This window comes from Polistes dominula, unplaced genomic scaffold (assembly GCF_049000335.1).
Source record: "Polistes dominula isolate Pdom_NZ unplaced genomic scaffold, Pdom_raw_medaka contig_77, whole genome shotgun sequence".
NCBI classification, from domain to species: Eukaryota; Metazoa; Arthropoda; class Insecta; order Hymenoptera; family Vespidae; genus Polistes; species Polistes dominula.
In genome coordinates, this window is record NW_028301152.1 from 4,996,477 (window position 1) to 5,011,838 (window position 15,362).

The 15,362-nt window shown below is 25.9% G+C and overlaps 1 protein-coding gene across 2 annotated transcripts in view; it reads left to right on the plus strand.

Annotated features, from left to right (window-relative positions):
* for (cGMP-dependent protein kinase for) overlaps positions 1-15,362 on the plus strand; it is a 56,397-nt gene that overhangs the window by 37,278 nt on the left and 3,757 nt on the right. For both annotated transcript variants that reach the window (XM_015316947.2, XM_015316948.2), the window contains one exon: positions 15,133-15,352. In XM_015316947.2, coding sequence (XP_015172433.1) covers positions 15,133-15,352 — 220 coding nt within the window. The remainder of the gene's footprint in view (positions 1-15,132; positions 15,353-15,362) is intronic.

Here is a 15,362-nt window from a genome sequence, read left to right on the forward strand (position 1 = left end):
CGAAGGATTCGAAAGCTTATCGATTTATTCGACACAGTCATCGTCATAATATCCTCAAATAAGCATCGATTATTCAACGAACAAAACACATTATTTTCTGCGATGATTTTTTCGAGACTCCAATAGATCTTATTGAAAATTCAAAAGAAAACTTATAGATGTGTACGAAAAATCTTCAAATTGTATCATTCGAACTTTGTACATTTTTTATAAGAACATAAACTCCTAATGATAAGAAAAAAACTCGTATACTACTTATGTGGTTATAATAAATGATAGAAAATTTAAGAATTAAATAAAATATAGTTTGTAGGGTAAACAAAAAAGTTCGTGCCTTTTCTAGGTTTCCATATCATTTATAAAATGGTATAAATTTGTTTGATTACTTGATATTATAAAATAATATAAAATATATTTTAATAATTATTAAAATTATAATTAACAAAGTTAAAGGATACCTAAATCTAGAAACAGAGAAAGAAGGAGATATACTTTCTTGGTAATTTAATATATGATATTTTTTATCGAAATATATCGAAAACTTTTAAACTTAAATGAAAAACTGTCATTGAAATTAATTGCAGTTCATTCATTGGAATTGCATATATTTCTAGAATATAGAATAAAAAATAAAAATCATTATGACCTTCTTGATACCATGCAGAAATCCGTAAAAATTCTCTAGTTTCCTTTCGTTTGAGTTAATCAAAGCTCAGGGTCGATGACGCAAAGATCTCTTTTTACCGTCTCGCTTAATCGACTCGGTTCTCGAAAGTGACGTTTTCTTTGAAGAGAAGTCCGGTCCCCGTCGTACTATTATCCGACCATTCGTCGAGTCTATCGGATAGAAAACGAGATCAGTGGCCCGGCCTTAGAATGATAAGAGAACTTCGCTAGTGTGCGACTAAGCGGGAGTTCAGTTACGTGACTGTCTCAAATAAAATCATCCTAAGTGGGAGGCAAAGAACAAGACGTCAAGAATAAGAGAAATAGAAAGAGAGATAGAGATATACGTAGTGTCCCGTAACTGGTAATACAAACAGCGAATGGTGGTTGATTCAATATAAAAAATTGACCAGTTGAAAATATTAAAATTTAATTGTGTTTTTGATACGAAGCTTTTTGTTTTCAAGAAAAATTTATATTCGAAAATTTGTCGACTTTGTTTTTTAATGCAATCCTATTTTTTATTTTTTTTATCTCACATATCTCGTAAAGTATTGACATTTCTTTGAACTTCGGATCAGTAATTTTATACGAATCGATTGGAGTTACATTAAAAAAAAAAAAATCGATAAATTTTTAAATATATTTTTTTTGTTTAAAAACAAAGCTTACAAATACGAACAAATTGTATTATACATTTTCGAATCATTATTAATTTTTTATATAGAATCTGCCATTGCTCGTTTGTACTACCAGTTACGGGACACCCTATATATAAAGAGTGAAAGAACAGTACAATGATAGTAAAGAGAAAAAGATATACATATACATATATATGTATAAAGAGTAAAAGAACAGAGTACAATGATAATATAAAATAAAGAAAGAGAAAGAAAATATAAAGTGAAGGAATAGTATAATAAGAATGAGAGAGAAAGAGAGAGAGAATGAGAATGAACTAACTATCGTATGCGAGGCGTAAACTCTTTGTCCTGTTATATCGTCATGCTAGACCGTCTAACCAAGTATGTATGCGTGTTGTTACATACAACATATATACGTATGTAACTACATACGTAAATGCATATATCCAACTTACTCGACTCTAACTTCTAGTACGAATAAAACAACCGACCAGTCTCGTATAGTGAACAGCGTGTCTACGTATTACTCGAACCGGATGGACCTCGACAAAATCCTCTCTTTTTCTTTCTCTTTCTATATTTCTTTCCTTCTCTCTCCTCCTTTCTCTTTTCGCTTCAAAGGTACTACAACTCGTCGAGGTCTTTCCCGGGTCAGATATATCCCAGCAACCGTCCTTCTTTTCTCTTATTTTCTCTTCTTCTTATTTATTTTCTTTCCTTTTCTCGTGCATCCATCAGATCTTTCGGATCGCCAGGAACTCGTAAAAATTCTTCTTACCTCTCGACCTGCCAAGTGTCAAGGATGCATTCCTGTATTGGAAATAAAAGGAAAAAAAAATGAAAGGACCTTTTTACCCTTTTCTCGTTTACTTCTTTTTTTTGAATAAATTATTTGTACATATTCTTAATAAAATGTAATATACTTAATCACTAAATAAAATGTAATATATTTCTTAATGAACGATATTACTGTTTAAAATCAGTGAACTCTTATTTACAACATTTTGTTCTTAACAATTTTCTAATTTGAACATAAAAATTTGGAACGATGCATTTTGACAATTAAATGCATATATTGTAATATAATATTATTATATTATACTTTATGCAGTATAACATATTTAAAACAAATTTTCTATACGAAATAAGAAATAATTTTATAGTGATCAAATAAATAATATTTAAAATAGAGATATAAGTATATGTATATATATATATATATACATAACGTTATAACAGGTTATGCTAAATAAAACATTATTTTTGTAAAAAGATTCTCATAACGCATTTATTATTTTTTTTAATAGTGCAAATAATATCAAGTAGTAAAAAAATCTTAAGATTATCTCGGTAGGAAAATAAAACCACATAAGAAGAAAATTTTATTACATAAACAAGCAATAAAAGTCTATCATACTCCATAAACTATTCTTACAAAAAAAATCTACCAAGACTCGAGTAAGTTTTTATTCGTATTAGAATGAATTGAAGAAAAAACAATTGCAGTATAATTCCATAAAGGTAGAATCGTGTACAGGGAATAGTTGTAAATGAAACTTACACTAGTGAGATCTTATAATTAGCGAGTTGAAAGTTACAAACTACATGATTCTAAGAAAATAATAATTAGACAACTTATTTAATTCTTAGTATATCCTAATAAATACCATAAGTTATCTATAAGTTAGAAATACTTTTCCTAATTGATCAAACTTAACTTTGTGAATGAACCAATTTATGAAGAACGTGTGAGATAGATAGATAGAATTGTCATTTTCGTAACGACCGCTTTTTAAAGTATGCCAAGAAATTACGTAAGAAGAATCAGAATGGGATAATAGTTATAGTCATGCTCCGAAAATAGTATTATACATATACATAATACTAAATGAATAGAAGGTGAATCTTTTGATTAAGAACTTTCAATTATTTGTACGATAACGTTCGATTAATATCATAACTTTTACAATGTTCTTCGTTATACAAACATATACACTTTTCTAGAAAACTTTCCTTTTTCCATCAATGTATATGTTTGAACTCTCTAACAAAAATTATATACAAGCATACAGATACCCGTAATTATTTTCTCTTGCAATGCTCACGATTTTCACTCTTGTCATAAACGCTCGCTTCTTTGTAGGAAAAGCAAATTTTAAACGAGGGAAAAGATTTGATTTTCAACTATGATTTTTGCTTGATCTTATATTATGTTAGTGAATTAAAAAGAGAAAAGTAAGAAAATTAAACGTTGTCTTCGAAAAATAATCGGCTCGCATTTAGAACGATGACTCTTACGAAAATATTTCGTAAGACGAGAGAAACGAAAGTTTCAAGTCACATTTTATTTTCGCAATCAATGCTTTTTTCTTCTTCTTGATTAGTATGCATTCTTATAAATTTGACGATTTATATATATATATATAAGGTATATAATGTAATATGATCGATATATATATAATTGTAGATTGTGTTATATTTTTTATTTATAATACTTTTTATATTGAAAGTAGATAAAGAGAGATGATTATTACATAATATAATTATATAATTTATTCTATATATGCATTATAGATATATCTCTGTTAGTTATTATAAAATTAAAGTAAGTATTTAAATATTAATAAACTAAATAATATACATATATAAATGTGCTGGTAATTATGATAATGGACTAACTAATTGTGAGCCAAAAAATTGGAAAAATAAATTTTAGAAATTATTTTAAATTAAAATTATTTATATTATAAAATAAATCATAAAATAGATTTATATAATTTTTTTTCACTTAAGCCAATATCTCATTTTTATTTTTTGACATGCTCTTTAAATTTGTATAAAATAGTAGGCTTTAAACTTTTCAATCCACTCTCATATATCCCTGTTTACGGTGTTTCGAATTAATTATGGACGACGGAGAAATTCTTTTTAAATCTTTTATTTGTGTTTCAATGTAACGTAAACATTTAAGTCTAATAAATCTGTCTGAATTTATTTGAAAATCGTTAATATATTATTAATTTATTATTAATTTGTTATTTAGAAGATGATATTAGTTAGTTTTGTGCTAAATAAATTTTTTTATAATAACGAACAAAATTTGGACTATAAAGAATTAAAATATAACTAAAAATAAATTTAAACTGATACATAAAAAATGATTTAAAAAAAAAAACCATTCACATAAAGAAAGAAACAGAATGACGAATCTCTTATAAATGTTCGACTTCATAGCACGTTCAATTACCTAACAATTTTTCTTTGTCATCCCTGATTTGTCATTAATAATTAATCTTCGTTTAGTCTTTGTCATCTTATCTTATATTTTTTCTATAAACGTGATCATCTTTTCTTTTCTACCTTTTGTTATATATTTATACAATAACGAACAAAGTCATTGATGTAGATTAAATTTTTTTATAACATTCTCTGTTAATTTCTACAAAATATATGATATTTCATTTAATTTTTGTTGTAAAATATGTTTCTAGAGTCAACTTTAAAAATATCATAATACATAGTGATTAAATTGGAATATTATACAAAAAAATTTGTAACGTACAAAGAGATACATTGTTAGCAAAAATATTATTTTTTTATCAAAATAAAAATAAGTTTGACTGAAAAAAAAAATTGTTTCTATATTAGGCTTAAACTTTACAACAGTGGACTAACGATAAGTCAAAAAATTAAATAAATTATTTATGATTTAGTTTGGATGATAATTATTTATATTAGAAAATAAATCATAATATCAATGTTTCAAACTTTCTTATTTAGTTCATTATCATAATTATCAATAGGTAAATGTATTATATTTTTTGTTTAGTTATTCGACATTTTATCTATAATACAGTTAAATATAACGGAGACTGTTAAAATTCAAGTTTTGTAAATGTATGACTTAAACTACTTTCATATTTATGATCCAACACCTACTTACATGCATCTAATGAATTTAATGAATTTTAAACAAAAAGTGGGGAAAATGGAAGATCAAATGTGCTTTATTTGATAAGATAAAAAGCTTGAATTATTTTGCATTGTTCTTTTATAGGAGTTAGACTCGAAAGAATTTCGAAACGGGGCTTTGAAAGTTATACCCGTTGTAGGTTTCGTAATTGATTCTCCAGAACTATCGTTCTGCGATCGTAGCTGGTAAAATAACTATTACTTAAAGAAATGTCATGTATACCTACCGATAGTGGTGATTATAGTTGATGTTGGTTGGCGCTTTCAAACGAGTGAATCGAGTTTTAAAAGCTTTCGCACGATCCAGTCTCTTCGACTACGAATCGAGTTTTATCGTTTCGTGATTTCTCTCCTCTTTCGTGAATCACACTTCGAAAATAGATAGATATATACATATACGGTTAATACATTAACATTACCATTAACTGTGTCCACTTTCTTATCTTGTAAGAGGTGTTAACTAACTAAAGACTAACTATTCATTTCTTTTATTTTTTGTTAACGTTATTAAGAATGAGTGTCTTTAAAAATATGCATGCAGTGAGTCTCAAGAGTATAAGTATATTTGTTGTTAATTTAAAACAATCAATATTATTTTATAATAAGGATTATTCAAAGAATTAAAAGAGAAATAAAATTTGACATAAATGATTAAAAAAAATGGTTATATATATATATATATATAATAATCGTCTTAAAAGCATTTTAATTATAAGAGGCAAAAAAAACCAAGTACTACTCATAAAAAAAATAATTGTATCTTTATTATATCTTATCTAAGTACAAATACTATTGTGAGACCAATTTTTAATCATTTAAGTAAAATTATATTTTTTTTAACAATAAAACCTTCCTCTAATATCAAATTAATATGAATTTAAAAATATAATAATCTTAAAATAAGCCTTTGTGTACAACAATTTTGAAGCTTTGCATTACAAGCAAATAGCAATTATTTAAATTTGCTGTGAGAGTGGGTGACTCACAGTATCTGTTTATGTGGTCTTGAATGTATAAATTACTTTAATAAGTAGATTTTAGTTGATTTATTGCATATTACTTAAATATTCAATAAATATATCTTAAACATTAAATTTATACGAGCATATCTAGATATTGTATGTGTATATAAGTACACATGTGCACGAGTCGTGAGTATTTGAATAAAGTACACGAATTGGAACTAATTAAATATCATTTATTTGGGATTTGTTCTTTCATGTTATTAAGTGTAGAAATTAATTAGATACTTTTTAAAAACAAATATAATATAAATCTTACTATCTTACTTATTAATAGTTTTTGTTTTGACTAGTTGTCAAATGTTTCCTAACTGTAAGTGTTGGTATTTGAATGTTATAAAATAGGGGACAATCATTTACATTCAAAGCAGAGTTATAAATAATTTAATAACAAAGCATCGAATTCATTTTTACACCTTTATTTTGTAATGATTTATAAGTTATCAAAATAATAATCAAAAATACTTTAAGCGTACGATACGGGGCAACAATTTATTTATATATTATAAAAATTATTAGAACTCCCTTTCATCTTCTAAAAAAAAAAAAAAAAAAAAAATTTTTTTTGTTAAAAATAGAAATCACGTAAAAATCATTTTTGTTTGATTTTATTAATTAAAATCATTTCTCTTATGAAAAGAAAAAAAATAGGTAAGATAAAGAGACAGCTGTTGAAAAGTAGATTTTCAATGAAGAATCAGAAGGTCGGGTGAACTTATTATTGTTAGTAGAGTAGAACTTTTGAGTTCTGCTTTGTTCTTGGCTTGCTTCCTGGACGAAATGAGAATCCCTGTTTCGCAAGAGACGACGAGAAACGGTATTAAAACTGGGACAAGTGCGCAAACCGAGATCACGGTGGCGGCCGCGTATAATCGTGTCAGAAAGTTACGAAACGAGATAGAGGATAAGTAGACAAACGAATGGCTACCCTGCTAGTCACATCCCATCCGACTAATGTTTCTCCAGTCCCTTCTTTTCTCTCAATAATCACACACACTCATTTCCTTTCTCAAGTACTCTCTTCGTCATACTTTCTGTTTATACATTTATTTTTTTTTCACTTTTATTTTATATCTGTATTTATATTTACTACCTATTCATTATTTTCCCAAACCTTAAAATTGGTTAACCCTTTAAAATCCGATTATTAAAAAAAAATCAATCTTGAAGTTATCTTGAAACCTTTCACTATATAAATGCAAGAACAAAAATGGTGGATTTTTCAGATCTAAATTTGGAATGCTATAATTTGAATTATTCGGTATAAATATTTTAATTAGTATCATATATTATATTGTTATCATAATATATCATTTTTTAGTAGATTATATTTAATTGTAAGTTTTATCGTTTGATTTAAAATTAAAAAAAAAAGAGAGAAATAAAACCTCGTGTAGGAATTAACAAATAATTGTATAAAATCAATAAAATTGACACCATTCAAATTGAATAGTTTTAAATAATTTCAAAGTTAAACAACATTATAGGAAATTATTTACTATACTTACGAGTATTAATCTCATGATTTGTTAAGATCAAATTAAATAATTTTGTGTTTAATTAAATAATGATTTATACATTTTTTTATATATCATTTAGTTTGTTTAAATTATGAAGAATCTTATATCTTTCTTTCGATCAAAATATATTCTATCTTACATTACTTGAAGTCTATATTATTCCATAATATAAATTATATAATTTAATTAAGTAAACACTTAACATGGTTATAAGCAATAAAATGAATTTATCTTTGTCTATCACCTTTTAATTAACTTACCCGACAAGGATAAGCTCTATATATACATGTACATTAAAGTATAAAAAAGAAAAGTGCATCACTTGCAACACGAGTACTCCGAGTGATATGCTCGAAAGATAAAGATATCTCAAGAATATTTTGTTTACTTCGTGATATCATACTCCTACTGTATTATGTAAAGCTAACATGTACTAGCAACGACAGCATCTTTTTACCGTGAGAATATTTTTTTTCCTTTTATTAAGTGCAATAATTAAATTTGTTGTCTTGATATTAAATTCATTGTATTAAAATCTTTATTATTTTTTTAATCGAAAAAATTCGACAGTTGCCTGAAAGATGGACCAAAGTCATCGTAAATAATGATTCTATTTCGAAGAGTAATGAATGTATGTGATTACTTTATAAATAAATACTAAACTTATATTTAAAAGGCATCAAATTAATTGTTACATCTAATATTTAATAAATTTATTTTTTCAAAACGAATCAACTTTTTAGCCAAATATTAGCATAACTAACGTAACGTAAACAAAAAAATTAACAAGAAAATAAAATACTAATTTACACATAATCAAGTTAATCATTTTTTTAAATTAAATATGTAAAGATCATTGAAAAGTTTCTTTTTATTACAAAAACATTTTAACTCATCGTCATTAACGATCATAGGCGTCTCGAGTAATTCGCAATTATTTTAAATTATGCTGTATGTAATTTGTACGCTAATTACTCGACGACATCGACTAAGCTATAATTACAATTTTTTTTAACAATAGCATCGACGATTCATTTACGACATTTAACTGAACGCACTATGAATTATTTTTATTACCACCTCATTTTCCCAGATCATCAACCACAGAAAGAAAAAAACGAACTTAAGCAAGATCATCCTCGTCATTTTTAATCATCGTTTCTTTCGTAAAGCAAGGGATTGTGTTTATATTAGAGTTGGGCGAAAAAATTTATACAACACTTACGGAAAAAAACATATTTGTATAAATATTCGAATAATAAATTTTTTCAAGTATCAGAAGATTATTATAAGTTAACTTTAGCTTTTACAATTAAGAAAGATACTCAAAATAATGGCCAAAGTATCCAATGGGGGATTACTTCACATGAATTTTTAATTTTATCTTTAACCCCTTTTACTGCAATTTACATGTAAGCAGTAGTGCCTAGACATGCAATTTAATTTCTCATACAATTAATTTCATATAATAGTAAATAATATGAAAACTCATACTTTTATTACTCAAACAATTAGCTATTAATTAAGTAAAATAACCACAATTGTAAATAACATTCCTGACGAATGTAACTTTTTATTGCTGATTTAGAAAAAGAAAGTTCATGACGTGCTGCACTTGTCATTTCGTTAAATAAGGTTAAAAGGTCTACTAATACGTTCGTTTTTCTACGATACACGACATACTTTAAAGTCCCTCATAGATAAAAGTTTGCAGGTGTTTTGATTTATCAAACAAATGTGTAGGAAACTCAACTGCACTTGATCGTTCTAATCTAGGGGTCGGAAACTTTTTGGGAACAAAAAGCCATTACAAAATAAAATATAATTGAAAAAGTTACAATTTTAATTCGATTTATTTTTTAATTATTTTAATATTTACAAATACACATGATACAGATGTAATTTTTAACAAAATTCTCATGTTTATTTATAATTGTATTTTTTTACTCTCCCTTTTACGGGCACGAACCACTTCTCTACCAACACCTTCTCACGCCTATCCAATATTATTAAAGAGACTATGCGTTTATTTATAGTAGATATTTTGTATATTTGTTGGTACTATAAACAAGAGACATCTTTTTTTTATAAATGCAAATAACAATGCACCGAAACAAAAACGTCGCGAACATTAAACTTTGCACCGTATTAATGTAATACGTAAGCCAGCACCGTATTTTATTTCTTAAATTTTTAATTTTTTTTAAATTTACTTTATGGAAACATTATAGATTTAGAGACGAGAGGGGAAAGAATAATAATCGGTCCTACAATGGACATTACATGTTAATATTAAAAATCTAAGAGCTGCACGTGGTTCCGGAGTCACAGGTTCCCGACCCTTGTCCTAGCCAGTGCCCTTGCAAATTCTCTTTCAAATAGACTGGGACGTTTTAATAATAACGTGACGATGCACTATCTTGTTGAAAGAAAAATTCATTACTTTCCGCCGCCATTTTGTCTTTGTTATGGACATCATTTGTAGCCATGAGTAAAATTGCCTATACGATTTTTTTTTTAACGAACTCTATACTTATTTCAGTACTGTCCTTAAATTAGATGATGGACGATAATAAAAAAAAAAATAAAAGTGAAAAAATATGATTTGTTCGAATCGATTGGGAACCGGTTCGAGAACTTAGCGTTACTTTGCTTGGGTACATTTCATGCGAGGAAGTGAAAGCAACGTTTGTTGGGACAATGCAAACCATGAAGACTGTGTTCCCTTCTATCTCTATCTCTCCCACTCTCTTTCTCTCCCTTTTTTTCTTTCTTTTTTTATCTTCTTCTTGTCTTTCTCGTACTCATTTATTCTCCCCATCGAACGCGTGTCTCGCTAAGATACAAATCATATCCAACCGATGCAAAATCATATCTCAAATATGAGCGATCATTCGAGCTTAGTTCCTTCCTCTCTCTTTTTTGTTTTATTATTAATTCTCCATAAAGCCATATGTAATTTTGAACTCATATACAGGATTGGTTGTATAAGATTGATAAGTATGTTACTATAATTATAGAATAATGGAAAAATTTCAGATAAGTTATTTCAGAGTCAAAGGTTTTTCTTCTCTTTTGTTTTCAAAATTTGAAGCACTGCATTTAAACGAACTTAATAAACAATTTAAATATTATTAAGTAATTATTATAATAAATTACTTAAAAATTATATAAAAATAATTATTATTAAATAATAAATTACTTATACATTATTAAATAATTATTATTAGCGAATTTACATAAAGAATTTCTCCAAAAATAATTCCAATAAGGCGAGCGTTAAATTTTTTTGAAGAAAAATCCTTATAAAAATCTTTTTACATTTTAATGAAAAAAAATGATATACATTGTAGAAAAGTAATACCAAGTTTTTTACTAGACATATTTTACAGTATTTAATTATGAAAAAATTCATGTAAAAAAAAAATATCTTTGAGTGACTGTAATTCGAAAACAAAACATTTCCATAGCCACGTTTTTTAAAAATATTTTTGTCATTATTATAATCATAGCAATATAAGTAGCCGAATTAGTTTTCGTTAAAACTATTTTAAACAAAAACGAATATTTCGATCTTTTGAAACACGATTTAATAAAAAATACTATAAAAATGAACGTTCGTGCTGATTTTCAATTTGACCAAGACAACGATTCCAAAAACAAATCACGTATTTTCCAAGAATACTTATTATATAATTGTCCAAAAGTTTTGAATCCTTCATCACGGTTATCAGACTTAAACTTTGCTGAGAACTTATGGAATGAATTAGATAGTAATATATGAAAAACACCAAAAAGATCAAAAGAGAAACTAAAATATGTTTAACTGAAAAATGAGAACGGATGCCAGTAGATTATTTAAAGAAAATTATTTTGAATGTGCCAACACGATTGCAATATGTTTTTAAATAAAAGGAAAATCCAACGAAATATTAGAATTATTAAAATTTGATTTACTTTTATTAATAACTTGTATAAGAATATTATTCTCTTAAATATCTGAATATTTTTGCAACACTAAAGGTACATGTTTGTTTCGTTTTTGTTATGCTATATAGATAATTATGTTAATTAAATAAATGAAACTTATATTTTTTTGACAACTAGAAAAAAAGAGTACTACTTTGTAAAATAAAATATACTATATGCCTATAAAATTGTTCAAAAAATTGAACAAACAATTTCTGAAGTATCCAATATTCATACATCTGTTTTATTTGATTATCTTTCGCCATTAAAATTAATTATTTATTTTCATTGGAAGATAAGTTTAACTTTATATAAGTTTCTCTCTTTTCTTTTGCACCAAAAAAAGGGGATAATTTTAGTCGTATCTTTGTATTAAAAAATAAAAAATAAAATAAAATAAAAAATATCGAGAAATTCACACGGTTAGTTTATTTTTGTTTAATTTTTTCGTTTGACCTCGATCTTTTTTTTTGTCATTTAGAATTCTCGCATAATTTTGTGAGGCAAGTTTTATATATGACAGAAGGGGAATGCGTATCTTCCGCAAAACAAACGTCGTACAACATCCGTGAAGTGAGTAAAACGATAAAGCTTGTTATCGTCCAACAGAAACGTTTACTTCTCAATATTCAATCTTTCACACGGCTTTCCTGATCCCTCTTTCTAAGAAGCGAAATATTTTTAATTACATTCATTTTTAAACTCATAATAAAAGATAATTTAATCCTAATCAATTTTTATAATTAAAAGAAAAAAAAACTCTTTCCAGATTTGTTCAAAATTGACCCAAAAAATCGTCAAAATATTCAATAATATATTCAATTAAATTTATCAACTTTGTTGTTAAAAGTCAAACGTCAAATCACTTTGATTTTCATTATTTTTCTATGACATATTTTACATTTTCATATTTAATTTTACCAATCCTTATACTTTTTGTACTATTTATATTTTATTTTAATTAATAATATACATGGAATGTAATAAATATTAATCGTGTGTAACTTATCGTTTTATTTTCACGCAATAATTCTATCAAAATTTTTTTAAAATAATTTACATATAGATCGTGATGAGGAAGATATAAATTAATAAAGAATACAAATTAGAGAGACTTCTATTTATGTGGTATAATATTTAATCGAACGGTTGAAATAAAATCTCATCACTGATACTCGAATATGAAACGTATTAAAAATACAAAATAAAAAGTTAATTATTTTAAATTAAAGTAATATAAATATACATGAAATAAATATGTCTATAATTTAGATTAACTTTTTTCTTTAATATTTTCATCTCGTATTAATCGTAAAACAAAAACTCTACGATACAAATAATCCCATATAAATAGAAAAACGAAGATAATTATTACTTTTTTGTATTAAAAACGTAAAATAAATATATATTATATCTTTTATTAACATTATTCTACAATATTTATTATAATTTTTTTCGTATTGATGAAAAAATAATTTGCGAAAATTAAAAGATAGGAGTTTATTTTCATACCTCGTAAAAATGGTGAAGGTGAATAGAATAAAATAATGAGAACGATTACAACGATTAGTTCATTGTTATCGTAACGAAAAGCATTTAAAAAGAACAAACGTGTGCGATCTTAGTTACGATCTTAACGAATCGTAAATTAACTTACGAAGCTTTGTTTATTATTAACAGCTCATGAATCTCGTAAGATATGTTTTTGGATTCAAAAAGAGAGAAGGTCGACACGGCCACTGAATTTTCGATAAGTGAAAGTAAACCTAAACGCTGCTTACATATTTTCGATGACTCATTACCGGCTCTGAGTTTTTATACTTGACATCAGATTATGAACAAGGCTATAAGTATAACGATTTCACATAATTATTAACTGCTAAAAGGATATCAGGAGTGGACTTTCCGGTCATTTTATAACTCACGGAAACGCAATAGATTTTATTGACTGGTTATTATACAAAAATCTAAAATCCAGTTACTCGAATATTCAAATATATATTAGAACATTATTAATTTAATTTAAAAAAAAAAAAAAGAGAAAAAAAACAAGGTATCATGTTGAGTTGTTAAACACAAGGATTATTATATAAGAAATATATAAGATAATGTTACTATTAATCAGATTAATTTACTAAATGTAAATAAACAAATTTACTTAATTGATATTATAATTCATTTAAGATGTAATTTAAAAGATTTACATTAAAATATTATTCGTATTATCCATTTTCCTGCAATTCTTTATTTTAATCAACTTTCAAAATTACCAGCATGTTATTACAAAAAGTATTGCATTTCCACGATTTATTTGAATCTAAATAATACAAAAATGTTACTTAATATTAGTAAGATTAAAAAAATGTAACTGTAATACGGATCTTATTTATTAAATTCAAATATGTTTTGTTTGCATTCTCACGAAAGTATGCATGTACGCCATTTATACGAATAAAAGAAACGGAAATCATTAATATTTCGTTTGAAAATATTTATACATATAAAAACCGATTACGCGAGAGATCAAAAATATATCTTGATATTTCGTATTAATAATAGTACAAATTAGTTAATCGTTTACTTAATACTTTCCATTTCATTACATACAATACAATGAATCTCCGTTATATACGTGAGCAGAAAGTCAGCCAGGTTACCGGATGCGTTCCTGAATGAGCCCATTGTTAATGGCAAAGATTGCCCCTGAAAGATACTATTGCTCGTTTTTCCGGTCTTAGGTGTATTTAAAAATACAAAAAAAAAAGGAGACAAAAAGTTATCTGATTAAAGATGAAAATTTGTATACAAGTTTTAATTAAATCTACGAATAACGTTCCATGTTATTTAGCCTTTGCATTTTTATTATTGATATCTTAAGCGATATATACGTGCGAGTTGACAGCCATATTTACGATTATAAAAGTATAAATTTAATATATTCAAATTGAAATGCCACTGGACTTTCGACTTTTACTTTAAAAGTAAACTTGTATTTAGATCAAAAAATATTTAATTCAATTCTTTTCGTATTATAATTTTTATTTTTCAACAAATTAAATATATTAATTAATAATAGTCAATAATAATTAATTTAAATAAAATTTTATTTTTGTCATCTATCATGTTCTTCTTATTTATGTTTATATTACTTATATATAAATATAATATTATGTTTATATATATATATATATATATATATATATATATATATATATATATATATATATATATATATATATATATATATATTTACTTGTAATCGATTATGAGTAATATATTCTATTGAAAAAATTTGTAACATCTATACTAACGAACTATTTTGTAATTTATTGTTCACAGAGGGTAAAGTTGAAGTTTCGAGAGATGGAAAATATCTGAGCAATTTGACGCCAGGCAAGGTTCTTGGTGAATTAGCAATCCTTTATAATTGTAAAAGAACAGCAACGATAACTGCTGCGGTTGACTGTAGATTATGGGCAATAGACAGACAAAGTTTTCAAACTATTATGATGAGGACAGGCCTCACAAAACAGGCCGAATATACCGACTTTTTAAAAAGGTAAGTCACT